Source organism: Ahaetulla prasina, chromosome 7 (assembly GCF_028640845.1).
Source record: "Ahaetulla prasina isolate Xishuangbanna chromosome 7, ASM2864084v1, whole genome shotgun sequence".
In the NCBI taxonomy this organism is placed as follows: domain Eukaryota; kingdom Metazoa; phylum Chordata; class Lepidosauria; order Squamata; family Colubridae; genus Ahaetulla; species Ahaetulla prasina.
In genome coordinates, this window is record NC_080545.1 from 54068795 (window position 1) to 54088224 (window position 19430).

A 19430-nucleotide genomic window follows, 5' to 3' on the forward strand; every position below is an offset into this window, starting at 1 on the left:
AACATGCAAGTTAGGTTAGGAAACACCCATAGCTTTGTCCATTTAAAACTTGCTCTTTCCCAGGACCTGTTGCTTGGACAGGACTTTAAAGCAGGACTTTATTTTGCTGTCAAGGCAGATTATGTTGCAAGAGACTGTTTACTCAACTAAGTAAGTGGAGATGCTGTCTGGGTTTGTAGTGCAATAAATTATATCATGGTTTATTTGTTTTGGGCATAGCATTTTGTGCAAACTGTGGTTTATTCAAAAAGCAGAAGTTGTGACTTAAAAGATTGAGTCAATGTAGTTAAAATACAAGAAGCATCACTAAAATTTCAGTAATGCGGCAAATTTCAGAAGCCCACCGTACACTTAACACTACATTTTTATCTATACTTCAACTATGGAGCAACATTTCATTTTTAATATAAGAATCATGTGTCTTTTAAATGCCTTCACTTTGGTGCTGTTCAGCATTGGTAAGTCTTTTGTATTTTCCTAATATTGAATGAAATTATATCTGAATTCACTGTTAACTAACCAAAAGTTTTGAGCTTCCCCTGAGAACAATCTTTATATAACTTTAAGCAATTAATTTTTTTACAATAAATTGTAACTTATGTAATTTTAAGTTTTGCTGATTTATTTTTGGTTCAGATACTCATGAGAGGTTTGCTTGTTTTTCCTCCCTTCCTCTCATAGACAACCACTGTTTCATCAGATGTTCATGATGTTTTTTCTCAGGCTCAGAATTCCTCAAGAGGTCAGTGACATTATAACCCAGATAACTATAATTAAATATATTTGTATAATTGCCATGATTTTTTTCACAGCTGTTAATGTGAATATTTGACAAGTTCGCTGTTTTAATAGTTGGAAGAAGGCTGCAAAAATAGGTGGGTTATTCACATGGCAAATCAAATCCAGTTTCAAACCAGATGGAAAGAATAAGGTCGCTTCCTTCCATTCCACATACTTACAATAAATCAACTGGAACAGATTTTTTCTTTAACACGACAAGAAACAACATGACTCTATAATTGATTATTTATTGCTTATAGGTTAAGAAATGAAAAAAACAGTCACTGACTTGTGTTCCAAGGCAGAAGGTAAACAGGCAGTATAATAAAATGCATCAATATTTATCAGTCCGATAAACTGGGGTAGGATGGGTGAAAACTGATTTTTTCACAAATTCATCAACCAGTTCTGTTACTTTCTGTTTCCAATTATCTTTGTCTGCTGTGATAAAGCCAATTTTCTTTATTGCATCTTTTCTGATTATTCCAAATTGCTGGCTTAGACATTTCATTCACAAATTTATACACAGCTGCATGATGCCTATGGGATAATATTTTTAACTTTGGACGAAAAATGCTTTCAGAGAATTCATTTCTGCGGGAACTTTCCCAGATATTAAAAAATGAACTAAACATGTGTTTCACATTAATTGCAAGAAAGAATTAATTTATGAATTGTGGATTTTTGCAGAAATAAAATAACCTTTTAAGATGAGAGAACACACTTGAGCAGTTTATATAAAGGAGAATAAACTTAACAGAAAGCTATCTGTAAGATGATGTATATTTATTTTGGGCAATCTTTCTCAACCCGTCAATTCCTTGGATATGCAGAACTGAAACAGGTCTGGGAGGTACCAGGGCCTGTTTAAGAAGTTCCTCTATTCTGAGCCATAATTGACACCTGCCTGGTTTTTTTATGCAGCTTCTTGTTCTCAAGATTGTCTTAATGGAGCAGTTTGCACAAAGACAGGAGTTTGTGACTGTGAGACATTTCAGGCACAGGGGCAGCACTGCCAAATCAGTAAGTTCCAGAAGAAGGTGTGATGCACTTTTATTGTAGGTATATTGCAAAAATGATTCAATCTCGTATTTTAATAATTCAATTTAACATTTTGCAAAAATATAAGTACTGCTAAGTCTAAATGTAACTTGTAATAGTTGTTCTGTTGTTGTTCTGACATTCTTTTAACTGGTTAAGACTGCTAGGATTTTTTTAAAAAGGTCTTTAAAATGGGCTTTAAGTGTTTGTCAGCTCTTCAAGGTAGCCCAACTCATGAAACAGAGGTTGAAGGAACCAATGGAACTCTATTTTATTGTGTAAGATATAATTATTACAAAATCTTGAAAGTCTGCCAGTTTCCTTCTGTCCTCTCCAATGCCACACAGAATCAAGGTGGGGTTACTTTAAGTCTCTTAAAGTATGCTTACTACTTTCCCAGGGCTGAGTTTTCATTTACAGACTCTTTCATGAGTTAATAGGTCTCACATTCCTTCCCCAACATTATCTCATTCCCACCCACCCCAAATCTTTTTAACTGAACAGTTGCACAATATGAATCTCTGAGGCTGTGTGCAACTTAAAAGCCTTGAATTCAATCCCCAAAGATTTGCCACTAGAACAATTACTAACCTGTTTTAATAGAACTGGGAAATTATCACAGACAAGTATTAAAGAATATGATATGGATCTTTACATTTCAGTTATGGTCCCCAATCATTTTGGGAGATACCCAGCCAACACACAATTCAGAAGACAAAAGTTACCCTCGTCTTGGAAAAATTTCTACAGCATTCTACTAATACACCTAAGCGATCATATTCAAAATATTTATGATTCCCATTCCTTCATCCTTAGACTCCAAGATTAGGTATATATAAAAGTATAGTATTGCATTCACAACCTTATAGCTTTATCATTCATTTTATTAGCAGTTGCATCCATAGAGGGATGGAAATTGCTTGTTGTGATGCAAGTCTGGTCCCTTATTTGTATTGTGATGCCACAGTCACACACAAGACAGAAGAGTTTGTGGTGCCATGGTACTACAGTTTGTGGTAGTCATAAATTTAATAATCTTGCAAAAGCCTCTGCTTAAAATACAGTTCCAATTTTTATTCTGGAAAAGCCGGATTTGCATAGATAATCTTCCCTATTTTTTCATGCACCAGTGTTTTCATGTCCTTGCAACATCCTGAAGAAGGAAGATGAAAAGATGCCAGCTCTTTTGAGAAAGACAGCTACTGCAGAAAATATTCAGGAAGTTAATCTAGTTATAATATTATCTAGTTTAGTTTGTCTTCAGACCATATATTATCAAATTTCCTTACTTTATTTTTATTTGTTTACATTTCCATCCATAGGTTCTTTTTAAACATCTGATTATATTGTGATGTTTCAGGTGTTGTTGTTTTTTTTACAACATAATGTGATGAATATCTTTGCAATGAGCAATACTCATCTGAAATTATTGCTTCTGCTAGCCTGGCTTGCAAACAAGTATGTTTGTTTTCTTTAGTTCCAAATACTGGCAAAGACAGAGGTGGGATTTGCAAATCATGGGGGCAATACCACTTTGAAACATTTGATGGCATCTACTACTACTTCCCAGGAAACTGCTCATACATTTTTGTGAAAGATTGCAGTGATCCAGAACCTCAGTACACTGTGTGGGTAAGACTTGAAATTGGGTCAAGAGAGACCTGAAAACAGCATGCTGTTTTCTCCCAGTTATGTAAGACATTCTTCTGTACTATGTAATTAAACTGGTCTAGATTATAGTATGGAAAGAGGAAGAACTATTTCCATTCTGTGGTTTACTTACTATTCTGTGGTTCAGTTTGTGGATTCATGATTCCATTCCTTCATCCTTAGACTCCAAGATTAGGTATATATAAAAGTATAGTATTGCATTCACAACCTTATAGCTTTATCATTCATTTTATTAGCAGTTGCATCCATAGAGGGATGGAAATTGCTTGTTGTGATGCAAGTCTGGTCCCTTATTTGTATTGTGATGCCACAGTCACACACAAGACAGAAGAGTTTGTGGTGCCATGGTACTACAGTTTGTGGTAGTCATAAATTTAATAATCTTGCAAAAGCCTCTGCTTAAAATACAGTTCCAATTTTTATTCTGGAAAAGCCGGATTTGCATAGATAATCTTCCCTATTTTTTCATGCACCAGTGTTTTCATGTCCTTGCAACATCCTGAAGAAGGAAGATGAAAAGATGCCAGCTCTTTTGAGAAAGACAGCTACTGCAGAAAATATTCAGGAAGTTAATCTAGTTATAATATTATCTAGTTTAGTTTGTCTTCAGACCATATATTATCAAATTTCCTTACTTTATTTTTATTTGTTTACATTTCCATCCATAGGTTCTTTTTAAACATCTGATTATATTGTGATGTTTCAGGTGTTTTGTTTTTTTTTACAACATAATGTGATGAATATCTTTGCAATGAGCAATACTCATCTGAAATTATTGCTTCTGCTAGCCTGGCTTGCAAACAAGTATGTTTGTTTTCTTTAGTTCCAAATACTGGCAAAGACAGAGGTGGGATTTGCAAATCATGGGGGCAATACCACTTTGAAACATTTGATGGCATCTACTACTACTTCCCAGGAAACTGCTCATACATTTTTGTGAAAGATTGCAGTGATCCAGAACCTCAGTACACTGTGTGGGTAAGACTTGAAATTGGGTCAAGAGAGACCTGAAAACAGCATGCTGTTTTCTCCCAGTTATGTAAGACATTCTTCTGTACTGTGTAATTAAACTGGTCTAGATTATAGTATGGAAAGAGGAAGAACTATTTCCATTCTGTGGTTTACTTACTATTCTGTGGTTCAGTTTGTGGATTCATGATTCCATTCATTGAGCAATTAACAATTATTTGGTTCTGAGGTTGAAAAGGGTTCCGGGCAGCCAATAAAAAAGGATAGGAAAATCAGGAAGTGATAAGTATACCCTAATTACATTAGTTAATATTGTTTCTAATATTATAGAAATATTTTGTTCATTTCCAATAATCCCTAGAAATTGGTCTAATTAGAAGTTAGGAATTGGTCTGAATTCTTATACACGTTTCATTTTGTAACTTTCATATGGATTTGACAGGATTTTGTTGCTGCTAGACCTAGTTTTAAACCCATTGGGTAGAAGGTGGGGATTTAATAGTCTGCACCTATCTAGTAGATTGGAAAGATAGGTGTAATATCTATAAGGTTTTCATTCACAGAATTTTTTAATAAGGATTTCCTTATAATTTCCTTACTGATGGGAGCAAAAATCTATTCAGATATTGCCTAATAAGAGGAAAATGCCAATTAGTTGAATGTACTACTCTAGATTGAATGACTTCATTCAGTATTTTTTTCATCATTTGAATTGAGCATTATTAGTATTTTTAAAATGTTAATAAATTCTATATTGCCATAGAATATCCTATGTGAAATTAATAAAAAATGAGATTAGAATCAGCATTGTATCAAATGATGATCGAGGAATTTTGAAGTTTTGAAATAACAAAACACACATTTAAAATCTTCAGATTAATGATAATAATACTATTTTGATATTCCTTGTGTTGTTGGTGTAAGGGCTTTATTAGAGTTGATTTATTAGACTAATTAGCAAATACAAAAGTAAACCCATGTTTGATATACAAAAATTTTAAAGGTTTTATTTATTTATTTATTTGAATTTATATTCCGCCCTTCTCCGAAGACTCAGGGCGGCTTACACAGTGTTAAGCAATAGTCTTCATCCATTTGTATATTATATACAAAGTCAACTTTTATTGCCCCCAACAATCTGGGTCCTCATTTTACCTACCTTATAAAGGATGGAAGGCTGAGTCAAACTCGGGCCTGGTGGGACTTGAACTTGCAGTAATTGCAAGCAGCTGTGTTAATAACAGAAGACTTAGTCTGCTGAGCCACCAGAGGCCCATTAAGGCTGCATGTAAAAGTATTATTGAATAACTTTTTTAGGTTGCAGCAAATTTAACCGTGTTCTGGTTAGTATCTGTCTATCTCACCATCTATCAATCATCAATCAATCATTAATCATCTATCATCACTTAACATCATCTAACATCATGAGCCGTGGTGGTGCAGTGGTTAGAATGCAGCGCTGCAGGTTACTTCTGCTGCCTGCCAGCTGCCTGCAATTTGGCAGTTCTAATCTCACCAGGCTCAAGGTTGACTCAGCCTTCCATCCTTCCGAGGTGGGTAAAATGAGGACCCAGATTGTTGGGGGCAATAGGCTGACACTGAAAAATGCTTAGAGAGGGCTGTAAAGCACTGTAAAGCAGTATATAAGTCTAAGCGCTTATTAACACTGCTATTGCTATCATCTAACATCATCTAACATCTGTCACAACATTTTGGTACTTTCATATCTCCACAAAAATACACATACATAACAAATACCTAATTGGTTAAACTGATATGGAGTGGATATTTTTATTAGGTGATTCAGGATGAATACACAGGACAAATACACAAGTGTCAACTCAAGTAAGGTTTTAAAAGTTAAAACTGGCACCTTGAGCTGGGTCTGTAAGCCCATTGGTAATCAGTAAAGTAATCTCAATATAGGTGTTACACTTCTGAATCTATGTTTATGAAGATTGCATATGATCTGATAGTGGAAAATGTATCTACCATGTATTATACATGTTAACATGCATACAATTTTTCTTTAGAGACATGTACACTAAATATGCTACTGAAAAACTGCTCTAAATATTTCAGTTTGTTTCTCTTGAAAAATAAGTTGTATAGTATGTAATACTAATATTAAAACATGTTCTTATGTTTTATGTATCTATTTCTTCTCTCTTTAAGATTAATAATAGCCCTCACTGTGCTGGTTCAGTGTACTCATGTTCACGGTCAATAAGCTTGTTCTTTTCAAATCAGGATGAAATACACATATCGGGACACGAAGTTAGAAAGGGTAGAATCAGGTATAAACAATGTTTTCTTACATTTCTTAAAATAACTAAAGTATTCATAGGAAAATTATTAAATTATTTTTCTTACAGTGAAAGTTTGATGATAAAAATATTCAATTCTGATTGACATGGAGTCACAACACCTGGAATAGAATCTCAATCTTTCTGTGTCACTAGCAAGATTGTGTGAAATTATACCCAACCAGCTAAGGAAGGGAATCTCACTGATGCTAGTTGAATATCATTGAAATAACGTTGTTACATTACAAATGTTAATATTTGTATTATGGAAAAATGAAAATGGATTCAAATAAAAAAAAATTCAATGTACTTGTTATAGGTTGCATTTTATATATAAAAATATACATTTTAAAAAAAAGAAGCAGTATTTTTATTGATAAAATATAGCATGATTATAGCTAGCTGGCATCTTTAAATTAGAATTTATTTTATTTTTCAGGTTGTCTTTGCCCCAAACAATTGGAAATATTTTCATTGAGAAATTAGCAAATTATATTTTGGTGAAAACTACATTTGGCTTTTCCTTAGCTTGGGATGGAAACTCTGGGATTTACATTAAACTAACAGAAGAACACAAGGGAAAAACATGTGGTCTCTGTGGAAATTATAATAACAACACATCGGATGATCTCGTATTACAAAGTAGTAAGCAAATAACCCATGCTAAAATATATGATGATAAACCCAATCCACTTCCTTGCATTCTACTTATTTGTAATTGTCATCAGAGCATATTACTAGGCTATTGAATCTGTTGTGTATGGTAATTGCATACTTTTTGCAGGTCGTGGGGTGAAAACTATATATCACTTAACAGTGATGTAATGTATTCAAGATTCATAACATTATTATCATTCTTATGACTTTATTTAATCAGTGGTGTTATATGCCTATTGCACATAAGGACTGATTTTAAAATGGCATAAACTGCTTAAGACTACTAAAATGAATTTGTGTATATGGCAAAATTCAAACTGGACATTTCTTAGCTGGTCTTGTCCACCATTAATAAGGTATATTTGTATTAGCTATTGTTATTATAACTCCATGTCAAGGCTCAAATAGATGTGATGGCAGATGCACTATGTTATCTATTTGAAAGGAATTATACATAACATGCATATTTTACAATCTAGGGATACATCATTTGAATAATTACACTTTGAATATCCTATTGTATATGCTGGGCTATATATAAAATTTATGTTTTTAAATAGGTGACTATAAAGAAGATGTAGCTAAATTTGCTAACAGCTGGGCTGTACAAATCCCAGATGATGCAACCTGTGTAGCCATTGCATCCAGTTTTCCTAGTCCTTGCAACATTGATACAGAATCTTATGAGGTAAGTAGTTTAGGTTGCAATTTTCATATAAAATATTTATTTTTATGGGCCTTGATCTCAAGAGCCACAGGTAGAAGAAAGCAGGTTTTCCCTTCTCTCCCCTTAAAAAACTTACTTGGAAGGTTGGAGGGACTGTCTTTGATTTGTGATGAGGAATGACACAATGTCAGAAGTATCTCACACAACATCTTGCATTATGTTTCAGCAATGTACACAGGATACTTCAGGTTATATCTCTACAATAAGCACAACTAATATAATAAAAAGTATATTGGCTTTTCAAAAGAGTTATTAGACTAGGTTTATAAATAAAATATCCTTGGATGGGACGGAATATTTTGCATGTTTAAACTCTCCTTTTATGACCCTGTAATCCCTTCATTTGGGATAGAGTTGGGACAATTGGATGGAGCTAAGCATTTACTGGCCAGATGCCCTTCCTGACACCATGCAGAGTTTGCAGCAGATATGTTTTCTTTGCACCCTAGGAGAGAAGCATCTGCCACTACCTAGGATTGAACTCTCAACCTTCTGAATGGAAGGAGAGATTTTTCACAACTAGGTCACCACACCACTCAATTTTTTAGCTTGTTTAATTTTATATATATGTAGGTATGCACGTATATATCTCAATACCATTTTCATTCTACATTTAGAGTATCTACTTCAAGTGCCAAATACTCCTGCAGTTTCCTTTTTTAAGTTGTCATCAGAGCATAGATCCTTATCCCTACATTTCCAGCTGTATGAATGATTTATGTAGGTAAGCTGAATATACTTTTTTATTTTGTTTTGCAGGCTTATTATCCATCATTATTGTTACCTTGCCTTTCTCTACACTAACACAGTAGAACACATCTACTGTAATGTTTCTTAACTACAGTAAGAGAGGAATAAATGTTCTCCTGACTTGCAACTGAATAGCCGGAAATGAATTGCTTCCAAAGTATCCCTAGCTTAGTGCTAGCTTAGTCCTTCCTTTCTTTCTCCCTCCCTGGGTATCACAGTTCTCTCTCCTCCAACTTTTTTCCAAATGATAGTCATCCATGGGAGAAGTAAGCTGATAAAATATCTATTGTGGCAATTGTGATACAAAGTCCTCCCTTTTTGTGTGCAACTCATGATACAAAAGGGCAGAACTTGTATTGTCATGTGTCATGCCACAATGCACATTTAATCTTTTTGGTATCCTTATGATTCAGAACTGTGTCTGTGTCTCAATAATCTGTGGGCTAGATTTGATTGTGAGAAATGACTGGTTCAGAGTTATATGTTCTGTGGTTAAAGATGGACTTCAACCTGGGCTTCCTTTCACAATACAGTAGAACCTCTGGTCACGACCATAATTTGTTTCATAACTCTGGTCGCAAACTGATTAGGTCCTGACCCAAACCTAATTTTTGGAAATTTGGCACTTACAAAAAAAATGGTGTGGAAGGGGAAATCAGCCACACACAAAAAAGTGAATTTTTTGGTCGGAACCCGCTTTTGTCGTGGTCAGAAGCATTTGTGACTAGAGGTTGTACTGTACAAGGAAAAATCAATGAGTGGTTTTGTAAACCAGATATTGGAAAAATGTGGACTGAAAGGTAATAGTCTCCTTTCTTGGTTAAGAGGTTTCCAAAGGCCAGATTTCAGCAGAAAAGTATATTTCCTAGGGCAGTGATGGCTAACCTTTTTGCCATCACGTACCAGGAGGGGGGGGCAGGGGAGTGAACACGTGCGTGTCCACACCCATAATTCTATGCCCCCTCCCCACGCATGCGTGCATGACCCCCCCGCTCTTCACACGCGATGGCCCGCTAGGCACATTTTTCTCTCTCTCCTGGCTCCAGAGCCTTTCTAGGAGTCTGGGGGGCCCCAGTGGGACCAGAAGTTGGCAGATAGGCCATTTTCGGCCTCCAGAGAACTTCCAGGGGGTGGTGGGGAAGGCCGTTTTCACCCCCCTGATTCCTAGAGAGGCTCTGGAACCAGATGTGACCTAACCCTAACCCTCCGGAGGCAGGAAACAGCCTGTTTCCCTACTTCTGGTGGGCCCAGAAGGCCCAAAAATCAGCTGGCGCGCGCCAGAGCTGAGCTCACATGCCCACTGATATGGCTACGCATGCCACCTGTGGCACGTGTGCCATATGTTCGCAATCATGGTCCTAGGGGATTTCCTAAGTGGATTTCAATTAATAAGTTTATTTTCTGTGCTGCCACTTACCTAAACAGAATCAATGCTCATTTTTCTGAAACATTTAATGAATGTTAATGAATATATACAATAACAATGTTAATTCTGCAGTTTAACTAACATTGGTTAATTAATTATTAATTATTTTTGATTATTAAAAAGAATTATTGCTGTTTGGTTTAATAAAGGAAATATCATGTAATCATGAGTTATATTGATTCATCATTTCTCATGATACACATTTAATTTGATATATATTGTAAAAAAGTTGTTCAATGCAAAATAGCATACCCATTCTTGACATGATGATTGTATCATGAGATATTACTAAATTGTACATTGTGCAATATTATACCACAGGTTAAATTATTGGAAGCTATTAATTCTGGTGATAAAAGGTTAAAAAAAATTATCATCATTGGCTTTTATCCTAAACTCTTTTCCAAGAAAGTTCTATTTGTGGCCTTCCCACTTAAGGAAATTTCTATAATCATTGAAACATAATAATAGAACACAATACAGGGAACTTCAGTTAAAAGGATAATACAAGATAAATACCCTGTTTTCCCCAAAATAAGACATCCCCTGATAATAAGCCCAATCGGGCTTTTGAGTGCATGGCAATAAGGCCAAGTGCTAATTTCAGGGTTCAAAAAAATGTAAGACAAGGGTCTTATTTTTGGGGAAACATGGTAAGACCCAAGCTAATATACAGAATATACTTTTTAGTCTTTTAAGTTTTTAATTTTGTTATCCAAGAATTAGCTTCTAAAAAACCCTCAGTATGAACACTGGGTTCTGTTCTTGAACAAGTTATACTTAAAAAAAAAATCTGCTTATCTTTTCCTGGAATGAGACAACTTTAAACATTTTCTTTCACAGCTTTTTTATTTTTATCTCTCTTGATTTTCCCTATCATTCAGCTGCAAAAAAATGAAAAAAGAAAGAAAGAAAGAGAGAGAGAGGGAGGGAGGGAGGAAGGAAGGAAGGAAGGAAGGAAGGAAGGAAGGAAGGAAGGAAGGAAGGAACTCAATGTGGTAAAATATAATAGAATGAAATATAAACACTTAGGTCTCATATAAGGGACCTTTGCTTTGCCATTTTTCCATTATTATTTTTTGCAGGGAGGCTGGAAAAGATCTGAAGTAAAAACATTGCTACATTTATTCTTTGTGATTATGAGCCAGTTACGCTATACCCATATTTGGGGAAGCTATACATCTCACATAAATGAGGGAGGTTTTTTTTTCCTTGAAGCTTTAATTACAATCAGATCTATTACCAAAAAACAAATTAGTTTTAAGGCTAGTTTTTAAAAAATGGTATTGCAGGGTTATCAAACTCAAGACCCACGGACCAGATTCAGACTGCAATGTGGTTGGATCTGGCCCACGGGGCAGTTCTGGAAAATGTAAGGGGCCGGCTCATGTTGTTTTGGCCCACTCTACCCAATGCGAAGAGGAAATAACTGGCCAGTGTGGCCTCGGCCCGGTCTACCCAGTGTGAAGAGGAAACATGCCAGCAGTTTGGGGAGTGGCATCAAGCTGGCCACGCCCACCCAACTGGCCACACCGACCCAGTCGGCCACGCCCAGTGAGTGGTGTCAAGTTGGCCATGCCTACCCAGTTGGCCCTGCCCGCTCTACCCCCTCGAAGTCAACCACAGCCCTGATGCAGCCACCAATGAAATTGAGTTTGACACCCCGGATGTACAGTCACTAACCAGAAGTTTCATTTTGCTGTTTTAGAAAGGATGATGATGAAACCTATTGCCGAGCAGTAACAGAATACGCTCGCTCATGTTCACATGCAGGCTATCCTATTAGAGATTGGAGAGATGATTTTCCAGCCTGTAGTAAGTATGTTTTAATACTTTGATCAATCAAAAATTAGTTTCATCATGTTAAACAAAAGCAAAAAAATGTTTATTTGATATATTAGATGATTGGACCAGGGGTGGGTTCTAAATTTTTTTACTACTGGTTCTGTGGGCGTAGCTTATTTTGTGGGCATGCTTTGATGGTCACGTGACACTGGGCGTGGCTTGGCAGTCATGTAACTAGGTGAGAGTGTCTTGGCAGTCATATGACTGGGTGGGCGTGGCCAATAACAATAAATACACAATACAATTGACTCACATACACACACACAAAATGCCACATACAGCTTTGTGAGATTTTGTGTGTTTGTGTAGTTAGAATGAAACACTACAGAAACACACCAAATCTTAGAAAGCTGCACAAATATTTTATTTTATTATTTTATTTAATTTATATTTTTTAGATCAGGGATCTCTAACCTTAGTAACTTTAAGGTTTGTGGACTTCAACTCCCAGAGTTCCTCAGGCAGGAAAGCTTGGATCTGGCCCTTAAAGTTACTAAGGTTGGAAACCCCTGTTTTAGATAAAAGCAGCTAAATTTAAAACTTCCTTAACTTTTAATTGCTGTCTAAAAACCGAACTCCTTAAAAAAACACACAATTAACTATTTTTTAATAGTTTACTTACCCAATTGAGGCAGGCAGATTGAGTTGTTTACCGAGGAGATGGATTGCAGGCAGGCAGATTCAGTTGCTAGCTGATGCAACTGATTGCAGAAGCCATGGCTTTGCAAGCCCGAAAGGAGCAGTAATTAGGTAAGTGGGGGATGGGCGATTGGGTGGGCCTGGGTGGTTGTAAGAGGTTGTAAAAAAGTGATTTTAAAAGCTGTGATGATTAGGAAATTCATCTGGGATCGCCAGAGGGAAAAAAGATTTTAAAAGGCTCCTCTGACGATCCCAGCTGAAGTTGCCTCATTGCAGCCCAGATGATCGCAACTGCTTAAAAGGATGTTTTTTAAAGGTTCTGGTGATCAGGCAATTCAGCTGGGATTGCCAGAGGAGCCTTTTAAAACCTTTTGTTTTTACAACCTCTTCGGCCAAGGGAACCGGTTTGGGGGCGTGGCCAGCTGGTCATCATTACCGGTTCTGTGAACTTGGCCAGATTTTTGCCAGCAGTTCTTAAGAACTGGTCAGAACCGGTAGCAACCCACCACTGGACTGGACTGTAATGAGTAGCATATTGCAATTGTTCTGCAAGAGAATGGAACCACTTTAATCAACATGTTTTAGAATTTGGCTTCATAGCCAGAACATTTCAGGGTATGAAAATGATCCAGGGTCGTGTTAAATAGGCTATATAAACTCAAGAGCATTTAAATTTTTAAAATAGTTTTATATAACTCTTCATAATAAGTCTCAGAATGATTTAAATTTCAGGGTTTTTTTGTGTGCCATTATTTTTAATTATAAAATGTACATTTCTGCATCTTAATATTCATCTTACTAAGAATTAATATATAGGTCCTTTATTCTCATTTTCAACATTTTAAAAAGAAAATAATACATACTTTTTCTCATTAAAGTGAAGTATACTGCAGTGTAATCATTCTTGCCTAACTTATTATTTTAGCTGACAATTGTGAAGATACTTTTATCCATCGGGATTGTATTAGCTGTTGTCCACCAACCTGTACTTTTGAGAAAGACTGTCTAGGTAGTAACCTCCATTGCTTAGATGGATGCTATTGCCCAGATGGTAAGTTAACTTTTATCAGCTAAATTATTTTAATAATAAAGTTTCTGTCTATTAAAGAACTATTTGTCTTGTATCTTTAGAATTTTCCATAACTTTTAAGGAATTAAATTTTTATTAAATGTGATTGTCCTTAAAACATTGCTAATAAATAAGAAATAGAATAGAATAGAACAGAATAGAATTTTTATTGGCCAAGTGTGATTGGACACACAAGGAATTTGTCTTGGTGCATATGCTCTCAGTGTACATGAAAGAAAAGATACGTTCATCAAGGTACAACATTTACAACACAATTGATGGTCAATATATCAATATAAATCATAAGGATTGCCAGCAACAAGTTATAGTCATACAGTCATAAGTGGAAAGAGATTGGTGATGGGAACTATGAGACGATTAATAGTAGTGCAGATTCAGTTTGACAGTGTTGATGGAATTATTTGTTTAGCAGAGTGATGGCCTTCGGGAAAAAACTGTTCTTGTGTCTAGTTGTTCTAATGAACTAAAATATAGATCATTATATTCTTTTCTTAGTTCAAATTTCCAGACCTCCTCTTTCCATTAGTCTCTGCAAGAGATTATTATATTATTAGTAAGATCCCTAGTTCATCTCATTTAGATCTGAAGAAATATCCACTGACAATATCAGATGCAGACTGGGTAATTCATTACATAATTATTTTAACTTCACTTTGAGGCATACTTTGTACATATTTACATGGACTATCTTTCATATTGTGATCTCTTTATATTTTTACAACCTTTTTATTTTTACAAACCAGGCCTTATAATGGACAATGGAACTTGTATTTCTGCATCAGATTGCCCATGTGTTTATCATGGGACAGCTTTCCCTGTAGGCTCAACAATTGAACAAGAATGTAGTAACTGGTATGTAATCTTCAATAACCTCTCTGATTTGTGTGTCTTGTCAATTGTTGCTCTGTTTTATGGAGAATATGAAATTTACACCCACATTTCCTGCTGTGGAATAGGACAAAGGAGAGGGGCTATACGAAAATCAAGGTTCTGATAAAATCAGACACAACTTTATTGACTTTGACATAAATAATAGGTTGAGTGGTGGCAGAAGAAATCTTAATCACACCAAGGAATGAATCATTTTTATAGGTTCCTTTGCCACCTGGTTACAGATGAACATGTAGACCTCTAAACTGGGCTGAGTTCCAGCACCAGCTTATGGTGAGCTTCACTCCTTCAGCCATTTTGTAGAATAAAATTCCTTTTTAATTACTGTGGATCCATCCTATCACATACTTTATAGCTTTAGTATCCACATTAAAGTTGCAACCAGGTAGGCTAGTCAGACAAAAGATTATCAGATGACTACAGTTTCTACCCTTCAGCTAGAGATTCATATCATATCATAGCAACTGAACTGATTGAATGAGGGTTGGCAATATACAGTGGCAGCCAAAAAGGAATTGGCTGGTGTTATTGATAAACATACATATCTCAGATGAGGATCAAAGAGGGAACTGCTTCCAGGGTTGCTTATGGATTTGTCTTCTCAGAATTAAAGCATGCAGATCGCATTCTCCACTGATTACTCAAGTACTAGGAGACAAAGTGAACCTGGTCTGTTCTGTATGTGAAAAAACAACAACAAAAGGATATTAACTCCTTCTTTTATAGTTACTTTTATCTACTATATAAAAAAACTGGTATTATATAGGTTTGTCTTATAAGGAAATTTCAGTGCTCAATCTTACCCCCAGATATATAAATGTTTTTAATTTCTTATTTTAAATTTTAGCATTTGTATGGGTGGTGCTTGGAACTGCACTGAACATGATTGCCCAGGTAATTTTTTCTTATAAAGATAATTGTGTGTGTGAGAGAGAGAGAGAGAGAGAGGGAGGGAGAGAGAGAGAGAGAAGATGTTGAATTCCAGCTAAAATGTACATGTTGAGCTTGCATCCTCCATAGTGCAAGTCAATGATTAGAAAACATTTATGCTGCTAGTTTTAATGATGGTAATATTGAGATTGAACGTTGCTAAATATTGGGCAGCACATACAGTCACAATAAATATATAAATGGCACATTGACTCAGAGTTCAATTCAGTTGTCTAAATCCTTAAATTTCCTTACTTCAAAAATAAGATATTTTTAGCTACAAAAATGTAACTAAAGTACTTTTTCAGAAAAAAAGTAAGCTGTTATATGATTTGATTACAATGCATCCTACGATGATAGTATTAATACTCAAATAAATATAGAAAGCATGGTTCTATGTGACACGGTTTTATGTGATAAAGGTTTCTATGTGACAACATACCAGACTCCACTGATTTCTTCATGTTTATTGTGAATAATGTTTTAACCTTTGAGCAGTGGCTGGCTCTGGTGATTATACTTCAGTTTAGGTATAGCTTCTTTGTGGTTTTTTTATTAACCTGAAATCTTAAATATATTTTTATATGTATACACCTTTATATACCAAAAACACCTGAGAAGGTAAACTGCAAAATCAATTTAAAACATAAAATATCATAAATCAATTAATATTGTCCATCATTAAAAACTTGTCCAAAAGGATTAGTTTTGAAATCAAACAAGGAAAGTTTTACCAATTGATCAGTAATGGAAAAAAAATAGCTGGAACAGATTTAGAGTAAGCTCAGCTAAACTAGGCCAAATCCATTCAAAGCAGGAAATTCTTTTGGATTACTTTAGTGAATGCAGTCGGAGATTATATAGAATTATAATTATATAATTATATAATCCCATATCATCTAGAAGGAAAGTAGAATTATGAATCAATCAAGCCTAATTCATAAATCTTTGTTTTCAGTGTAATAATCTCAATATCTGAAACTGAAAATCCAGATACTAGCTTGTACAAAGAAAGAAGCAAAGGGCAGTTAGTCCTCAATTTATGTCCATAATTGAGATTAGAATTTTGGCTGCTAAGCAATGTGATCATTCAATGAATCATTATAGGATCCAACCTCAATTTACAATATTTTTTTACCACAAACACTAAATGAATCACACAGTTGTTAAGCAAATCCCCAATTAATATTGTTTGTTGGAAACTAGCTGGGAAGATCACAAATCATGATCATGTGACCACAGGATGTTGCCACAGGTTGTAAATGCTGTCCAGTTGCCAAGCATTTGAATTGCATTCATGTGACTCCAGGCTCTGTATAATGGTTTTAATTTCGAGGAGATGTTATAAATTACATTTTTGAGGCCATTGTAACTTTGAACCATCATTAAATGAATGGTGGTAAGTTGAGGTCTACTTGTAGCTGCATAAATAAGCAAAAGTACATTTATTTTTCTAATTGCAATCTATAACTACTTGAGTGCATGAAAGACCTTGAAAGTTGTTTAAGACTAAATATCTCCTTGGGTGACCTTGAAAATCTAAGCAGGATCAGATCTAGTTAGTATTCAGACAAGAGATCATCTGGAAATCCCCAGGATATAGCCTGGACAAGGAAGTCAAACTAACATTACAGGAAAAGACAATGTAAAAAGAATTCTGATTTGTTAAAACCCTTTTCTTATAAGGACCTCTCCATGAAACCACCAGGAGATTTAAAGGCAGGGCTGAAATTCAAAAATTTTCCCTACCGGTTCTGTGGGCGTAACTTGGTGGGGTGGCAGGGGAAAATCAAAATCTCCATTCCCACCCTACTCTGGGGCCAGCCAGAGGTGGTATTTGCCGGTTTTTCAAACTACTCAAAATTTCTGCTACCGGTTCTCCAGAACCTGTTAGAACCTGCTTAATTTCATCCCTGCTTAAAGGACTGCTCGACTCAAAGGAGTCATTTTTAGCAACGCACTTCTGTGAGCTCTGAATTGCAAATTACTTTTGAAATTCTCTTGGACTTCATCTTATGGCATAGCTTTCATTAGTGTATATTTAATAATGTTAAGAAAATAAAAGAAAATGCACATTGTGTAATGAGGGTTAGAAGAGCAATACATTGTGGCAATGAAGGCACTTTACATTTGCTTTGGTTCTATGCAATTCGGATATTAGAAACTGAACAAAGATATTGAACATCTACATAAAATCACTGGGTGAGATCATCCCTGTTTGTGGTTCAGGATCATGTAATTCTTTTTGGATTAATTCTTATTTAATTTCTTTTTACTAGTTTTTATGTAGCTATTCCATTGTAATGTTGCCCTTCAGTTTATGTTATACTTATGTTGCTCTCAGAGTTGGTTGGAGTCAAAGAAAACTGAAATAAAATAAATAAAAATAAAAAATAATACACTTTTTGTATTGAACAATCTTTATTTTAAGCTGAATGTTCAATTGTTGGTGAATCCCATTTCACAACTTTTGATGGTCGCCATTATACCTTTCTTGGGAACTGTCAGTATATTTTGGTAAAAGGCACCGGGAAAGACAAATTCACACTCACTTTACAGAAAAGTCCCTGTGGACAGGTAAGTTAATAGTTTAATTAACATTTTGTGTTGATAAATAAATTCCTATATATCTAATTCAGAGAAAGCCAATAAATGACTTAAGGAGATTAGCAATAAAAAAAATCAGTATTTTTCTTGATATTGAATGTCTTGTATGATCTGAACCTGGATTTTGTTTCAACTGTAAGCACTGGCTTTGTAAAAGCAATTGTGCCTTTTACTGTGATTAAATCCACAGGGTTTTTCATTCACGCATGATTACACAAGCATCTACATATTTGGTTACAGTCTGACCAGGTGTGTTAGACAGATAAATGCTCTTGGTGACAGGTCTGAACAGCTTGGTATATTGCCAACCAGATAAGAGCATTTTGAAGCTGACTGAGATATTTATTTGATATTTTATGTGCTCTTTTCTTGGAACAATAGATCTGGAAGCTCGGAGTATATAAAAATATTTGATCAAGCATTTAAAAGGATGGTTGGTTAAATCTGGGATACACTGAATGTGATGAAATGCTTGAATTATTTTAAAATTATTTTATTTGATTAACTGAAGTGATTGCATTCCAAGAGGGAGAAAAAGTTAGCTGTGATGCTTTTTAATTAATACTGGTTATGTTTCAATAATTTCAATTCTTTTAGTTGTTTGTTTTATTTATCTTTATTAGGTACATTATGCTGTGTTTTCATTTACATTTTGCATCTGTGATTTGCAGTGTACGTTTTCATGAAGTGACTTTTTGTTTTAAGTAATGAATATACTTTTCTTTATAATTCTAAACTGAACTTTATTTTAATCATGTCAAAAGGTCTTAAAATTCTTATACTAGTGCTTTACACTAGCATTTAATTCACCATTTTGTCTTGAAAATCATCATGTCACTCTCTGTCACCTGGATCAACTTTTCCAAACTCTGAGACCTGGGGAACTCTAGGCCACCAGCATAACTGTTAGCTATCACTTTTTCAGTATGAGTTTATACTGTTCAATATTCCCAGCTAGGTTGGTGCATATACATTACAATCTTAAAGGCAGTTCAAGACTGATCTAGTTTACAAAAATGTAGTAAGAATAAATTTTGGGGTGGGGGTGGGGAGAAAAGTAAAATAAAAATGGAATATTGATAAAAATGGAATCTAATACAG

The 19430-nt window shown here is 35.1% G+C and overlaps 1 protein-coding gene across 1 annotated transcript in view; it reads left to right on the forward strand.

Annotated features, from left to right (window-relative positions):
- Window positions 1-1754: 1754 nt before the first annotated feature.
- The window catches only part of OTOGL (otogelin like), a 118108-nt gene continuing 100432 nt past the window's right edge, over window positions 1755-19430 (forward strand). The window contains exons 1-11 of the mRNA XM_058191655.1: window positions 1755-1838; window positions 3299-3453; window positions 6637-6758; window positions 7207-7412; window positions 7985-8112; window positions 8769-8875; window positions 12036-12142; window positions 13737-13862; window positions 14645-14753; window positions 15640-15686; window positions 18154-18299. Of these exons, the coding sequence (XP_058047638.1) occupies window positions 1826-1838; window positions 3299-3453; window positions 6637-6758; window positions 7207-7412; window positions 7985-8112; window positions 8769-8875; window positions 12036-12142; window positions 13737-13862; window positions 14645-14753; window positions 15640-15686; window positions 18154-18299 (1266 nt within the window). The 5' untranslated portion in view covers window positions 1755-1825. The remainder of the gene's footprint in view (window positions 1839-3298; window positions 3454-6636; window positions 6759-7206; window positions 7413-7984; window positions 8113-8768; window positions 8876-12035; window positions 12143-13736; window positions 13863-14644; window positions 14754-15639; window positions 15687-18153; window positions 18300-19430) is intronic.